The 6,313-nt window shown below is 57.4% G+C and overlaps 1 protein-coding gene across 1 annotated transcript; it reads left to right on the top strand.

Annotated features, from left to right (window-relative positions):
• The first annotated feature begins 281 nt into the window (after window positions 1–281).
• On the top strand, window positions 282–4,076 carry LOC109279820 (lipocalin-like). Its single transcript, XM_019474956.1, is given in 7 exon segments — window positions 282–377; window positions 799–941; window positions 2,027–2,066; window positions 2,068–2,098; window positions 2,784–2,849; window positions 3,533–3,643; window positions 3,895–4,076. Coding segments are annotated over 7 exon segments (669 nt in total).
• Window positions 4,077–6,313: the final 2,237 nt, after the last annotated feature.

The following is a 6,313-nucleotide window of genomic DNA, read 5'->3' as shown; positions in this document are numbered from 1 at the left end:
GGCTGAAGCTGGCAGAGAACTTCTCGCCCCCTTCTCCCTGCCCTCTTGTGGAGGACCTGAGGGGATCGCTCTGTCTCAGACCTCGGGAGGAACAGGCCGTTCAGCTGCAGGCGGGGAGAAACCCAGCTAACGATGTTGTCTCGGCACTGTTATCTCGGCACTGGCCATCGCACAGATGGGGGACGAGGGAGGGTTTGCTCTGCTGCCCCTGAGGATCCATGTGCAGGGATGAGAGCTCTGAGCTGCCTGTGGAGCTTGTCTTTCTCGCAGGTGTGCTGAAGATGAAGGTCATTTTCTTGCTCCTGCAGTTGATACTTCTGTTGATGCTTCAGGCCCAGGCAAAAATCTCTCTGAAAGAATATTTTGATGGAGAGAAGGTAATGCTGCTGGAGGGTTTTCCCATGGTGGAAGACGGGGAAGATGCCTTGCTTGGACACGGTCTCCCCGAGGGAGCAGAGGTCAGACAAAACCCACCTGCCTGTTTTTGCAAGGACCCCAGTTCCTGCTGGAAGTCAAAGTCCCTCAGGCTTCCTGGCATTCAACAGCACAAAGTTTGGGTGCTTGAACGCCTTAGTGGGGCAGTCAGGGGGCTAGTGAGGGTCACAGGCTACCTGGGTTTGGCCAAGTGGATCTTGCATTGGGTTAGCTCTTTATGGCAGACCGCTGTTGTGCCTGGCAGAAGAGATGCTTGTCCACCCTGTCAGCAGCGTAGGCAGAGGAGGGAGTGGGGGGGGTCCTGCTCTATCCCTGAATCTCTCATTGCTCTCTGTATTAATCAGTGCAGAGCCATTCCTCTAGCTCGCTGGGAAGTGGCGTACCATTGCCATAGCTTCCCACTCCAGCTGGATTGAAGGCCTCAAGAAAAATGGGAAGATGTCTGTGAGCACCATATTTCACCGTGATGGTGAAATAATCATCAAAACTTTAATTCCTGGATAAGTGTCAGTGCAAATCTTATCACTCGCTATGGCTTTCACCCAGGGCTCCTCTCCTTCCTGCTCTTCACCTCAGCTAGCTCTCGAGTTCTTCATAAAACATAGAAAGAACTACACAGGTCCCGGGGAGTTGTTGCTTCCCGTCCTGGTAACACGCGTGCTGATTGTGCGCACAGAGCAGAGCCGTCAGGAGCTGGTCTCTCGCCTCCAACCTGGAAAGGTGAACAACCAGCTGTAGAAAAATATGGTGGACATGGGAGAACCTGCCACGTGGCTGGAGACTTCAGGAGGCGAGACCAGAGGGGCTGCTGTGCCAGAGCTCTGCACCCAGGCAAGAGATGTCCAACAGCTGCTCCTGCTGCCAATTTGGACTTGAGGTACAGCCTAGTTTGGCAAAAATGGAGCAAGGGACTGTGCCAGGAACCCCTCCAGCCCACGAGGGAGGTTTTGCTCCTTCAGGTTTCAGGTGGAGTCAGAGAATTAATTCATCCCTGGGTGTTTGTAAAGCACCTTCAAGTGAGCAGCATCAGGGACTGGAGAAGCATCACTAAATCACAGAAAATAGACAGAAACACCTTTGTATCTAATCTACCTTTACCAGTGCAGGACTGTCTTCAATGCCATTCTGGGAGCATGTCTGAGAAGAAAGGCCAAAATCAACCAAACTTCTCAGTGGCGATGACTGATGTGGCTTCACATGCTTTAAAGACCTGATGAGAAAATTAGTTTCTTCTTTTGTCTAGCACTGGCTACAGGATCCCCCACACTACCTCTGCATTCAGCCCAATTAATTGGGTGATGACCCTGTTCCTCCTAGAAAGGTGTCTGGTCTTGGCTAGATGAGAGATGGAAATCTTAGCATTCCCTTGACAGCTTCCTCCCACCCATCCCGATGTTGTTAATTATGCCTTGTCTCTAATTGGAACCGCCTGAACTCAAGCCCCAGGTGCAGCTTCACGCCTCTCCCAGAAGCTGCTTGGGCTGGAGCAACCAAATGACCTCTCAAGCTGCTTTTTGAGGAGGCCCAGTGGGAAAGCTGAGGGCTTTGTATGCCATCAACTGGAGTCCAATGGTCTTCATTTGCTCTCCAGCCCTGCAGGATGCGAGCAGAGGACGATGGTCCTAAAAAAACCCTGATCAACCCAGTAAATACGCAAACTCCTGTAAGTACCAGTGGAGCGCGAGGGAGGAGATGGGACCTGGCTTAAGCCACCCCCAGAACAGGACCCCTCCATAGCACGAACATCGATGTGGACTATTCCCCACCGTGTAGGTGGCAGTTTCATGTACTGCCACAAAGTCTATCATGGGGAGATAGGGATTTCCATGCCATGCTCCCTGGGCTCCCCATACCAGGCCCTTCAGATAGCCGTGCTGCCCCATTAACGTCTCCACCCAGGCGCAGGGATGCCTGTCCCAGAGCCCACCCCAGCACCACGCGCCCTCCCAGCTCTCCGGCTCTCTCTGTGGAGCGTGCTGGAGTCAGGATTTGCGGGTCATGCCATCTGGGGCAGAAATGTCCCTTTCCTGTGGGGCACAATAGGGCCACGTCACAGGGTGTCCCAGGAGAGGCAGCACGGTGGCTGTGAGCACGTGCTGGTCTACCTGCGTGCCCGGTCATCAGTGAGGGTCCATGCTGGGTTAATTGAAGGAGAGATTGTCCAGGAGCATCCTCAGAGAGTCCCAACCTCCAGCATATGAGACACAGTGCTGGGGGACCCCAGCCTCTCTCTTGGTGCAATTTAGTCCCAGCAGGTCCCCCATGGTGGGGTAAGATCCTAAAGCTTGCAGATTTGGGCTGTTAAAATCATACTTTGTTCCCAAGACTAAACAAACAACTTTCTTTAGGCTCTTCAGGGCTTAGGAGCCCCAGTGATGGTCTGGAGGAAAGAAGTGATGCTTCTCACAAGCACAGTAAGAACCAATGGCTTTTAGGGGGCTGCAGCCCCGGGTGGTCCCAGGTCCATGGGATCACCCTGAGAGGGAGACATCCTGGCTGGGGGGCTGGAAGTGACCATGTCCCACAGCCAGGGGAGAGGCACAGGCGGTCCTGGGGACAAGACTGGCATGCGAGGAGGTCCCACGCCGTGCCAAGGTGGAGGTGGTGGGGACGGGTGGGGAGCCAGGATCTGGAGGCCAGCGGGTAGGCAGAGAGGGACTTCAGGGACTTGGTCAGAGGTACACAGGGGTGCACAGGAGGTGCAGGGTGTACAGGGGGTGATGAAGAGGGGTAAGAGATGTGCAAGGGGTGCAGTGGAGGGGTGCTGGCTATGTGGGGAGTAGAGGAGGGGTGTAGGAGATGCTGGGTGCAGGGGAAGGGTGCAGGGTGTGTGGGGTGTTAAGAAGGGGTGCAGAGTGTGTAGGGTGGAGGGGTTTGGATATAGGGGGTGCAGAGGAGGGGTGCAGGGTGAGGCCCAGGCAGGCATGACGTGAGAAAACATGTGGCATCCCAGTGGTGCCTGAGGCTCCAGGAGCTCCTCGAGCACCAAGAGCCCCATGCATGAGGAGGCTCAGCCTGCATCCTGGTGGGAGGTGATGCCCAGAGCTCATCCCTTCCCCAAACCACATCTTAAACATCCCACCACTTCCTTCTGCAGGGAAAGGTCTCACCAGCTGTGGCCTGGTTGATACGGACTATGCCAGCCACACCACTCTCCTCAGCGACGGGCAATACCAGGGGCTGACCATCTCAGTGCTGTTCCTCTACAGTAAGTGTCAGAGGAAGCACAAAAAAGCACAGTTGATGCCCAGGGAGGAGAGGGGCATGGAGGGCAGACCCTCCAACAAGCCCCTGCCAGTGGGATGGGAGCTGCTGGACAGTGTCCCGCTGCTCTGCGGGTGTTGGGGGGCTGGGTGCTCCGGCAGGGCTGCATGTGCTCCCAGCGCCACCCTCATGGGAGGAGGAGGAGGAGGTTTGGGGACATTCAGCCAGGCTGCAGCCACATCTCTGTCCCTGCAGGCAGAGACACTGAAGTGAAACCCCATATGTTGGAGAAATTCAGAGACACCATGAGCCAGATGGGACTTTCCAAGGAGCAGATGATTGTGCTGCCCAAAGCCAGTAAGAGCAACCGGCAGCCCCTGTCCCCGGGTCCTCTGTGCCCAGGGGTCCCCTGTGCTCGGCTCTCGCATGGAGCATAGAGGTGGCGAGAGGTAGAGGATGATGTTGGCACCTTCCTGTGGCTGCTGCACTGAGGACCACGGGGAGCACAGCTCAACAGCCAGGGTGGTGGTTCCCGGGGATGCACTGAGCTGGGGCAGGCTCAGCCCTTGCAGGCAGTGCATGGGGTGTGAGGCAGAAACATTGCTACCAACTGGGGTCCATGGGGGATTTTAGTCGGCACATGCCTCTGGGTGGGTGCTGAGCAGCTTTCCCCAGTGCCGCATTACTCCTCGGGCTCCTCTCTGGAGCAGGAGATGAGCCTCATCCCTCGTTGTCTTTGCAGAGGAGTGCACCCTGCCGTTGGAGTAGGTGAGCCAGAGCTCCTGCTCTCCCATCCTGGGGCTGGGACAAGCCCACCAGCATCTTCCCACCCTCCCAGCCGGAGCCTTGGGCACAGGGACTCACGGTACACCTGCCCAAAAGCAGCCCAAAAGTGACCCCCAGCCTGAAGCACCATTCTGGGGAGAGGCTGAGCACCAGATAAAGGCCAGAAAAACCACTTTTTTCTTTTTTTTCTTTCTGCAAAGTAAATTGTAAGATCTGAAAGTCGGCATTAGCAAGAGATGTGGCCTCAGACTGCATTTTGGGAGGCTGGGAACAAGCAGCCATCTGCAACGGGCCAGACCCTTGGAGCTGGGGCTGGGCTTGTGGCAAGCAGCAAGCACTGCTCCAGAGGGGGGGAACGGGATCAGGGCATCCCAGGATAACTCAGGCTGGAAGGGACCTTTGGAGGTCTGTAGTCCAACCCTTGCCACAGCAAGGCCCAGGTTACTCAGGCTTTCATCCAGTGGAGTCTTGCAAACCCCAATGGTGGGGACGGCGTGGCTTCAGCAGATCCCTCTCTGCTTTCCCCAGGAGAGCAGGTCCCACCTCACCGCCAGCCCTGCTCACGCCCGATGGGTCAGTGCTGGAGGATCCAGCTCAGCTCCCCACTCCACAGCCCCCAGCCCCGCCGTGCTCGGGGCTGGCTCCTGTGGCCCCCTCCACCTCCCCACCCACCTCTTGCTCCCAGATAGAGATGGTGACTCTGCCCCATGGCTGGGTGTGATGCTGGGGAGTGCTGGGATCCTCGCAGAGGTGCTTCGGGCTCCCAGACATCCCCTGTCTGGGTAGGCAGCATGGGGCAGGGGTCTCCTCCCCACCTTGCCAGGACTCACAGACTCCCCTGGACACATGCCAGTGCCCCCCAGTTACCTCCCATTTGCTCCCACTGCTCTTGCCCAGCCAGGTGGCTGCAGGCTCGACATGCACACGGGGAAGTGGTTGCACGATCATCCCCACCTGCCTCCCCCGCAGACCCCCTCGCCCAAGTGCTCCCGCTCGGGGCTGCCCTGGCCCCAGCACTCCTGTGCTGTCCCGGCACTTGTTGGGTTTGCCTCTGCACAGACCCGTTGCTGGTTCCCAGCCATTTGCCACGGGTGGCTTTTGGTTGCTCCTGGCCACAGCCATGCTGCGGACCTGTGGTCCAGGTCAGCTTCATAACTCCTCACCACTGCAGATCTGGTCCCCGTGTCCTTGCCCCCACCAGAAGCCAGCCCCTGGCACTGACACCGAGAGGGGGAACCCCCAGCAGCTATGGGGCTCTGGAGAGCCCACGGTGGGGCAGAAGCACTAACCACCCCATCGAGGGTGCACAGCCCCAGCAGGGCCAGGTCGGCTGCAGTGCCCAGGGACGTGCCCCAGCCCCGTGGGTGAAGGGTCCTGGCTGGACCCTGCCCTGGAGGTGCCAAGCCCTTGGCCATGCGATGGCACCATCATGCTCCACAAAGGCACCCGCGGCCGGGAGCACCAGTCCCCTGGGTGCAGCCGGAGGTGCTGGGTCTGGTGAAACACAGGGACAGGACCTGGCAGGGACTTTGCCCACCGGCTGAGGTTGGTCTGTCACTTGGTGACAGGACAACACAGGGAAGAAGAGGAGCTCGGCTCTTTCAGAGTGTATTGAAATCACTGAGTTTATTAGGGATTTGTATCAGCATAAATGGGACCAGTTTGTCCCAGTAACCCTTTGGTTTGGCCCAGCATCTGTCCCAGTAACCCTCCAACCCCACCTTCCTGCAGGGCAAAAAGCAGCAGGTTAAAGATGTGGTTACCCGCCCAGGCATGGGCACTTGCCTCAGTTCTCCCAGCACCATCGCCTGGTGCGCTTGCTGGTTCCAGAGGTGTGTGTTAAAACTGAGAAGCAATTAATGAGTACAGAGCTCCAGCAAATTAGAGA

This window comes from Aptenodytes forsteri, unplaced genomic scaffold (assembly GCF_000699145.1).
Source record: "Aptenodytes forsteri isolate BGI_AS27 unplaced genomic scaffold, ASM69914v1 Scaffold494, whole genome shotgun sequence".
In the NCBI taxonomy this organism is placed as follows: Eukaryota; Metazoa; Chordata; class Aves; order Sphenisciformes; family Spheniscidae; genus Aptenodytes; species Aptenodytes forsteri.
This window is presented reverse-complemented; position numbering and strand designations above follow the sequence as displayed.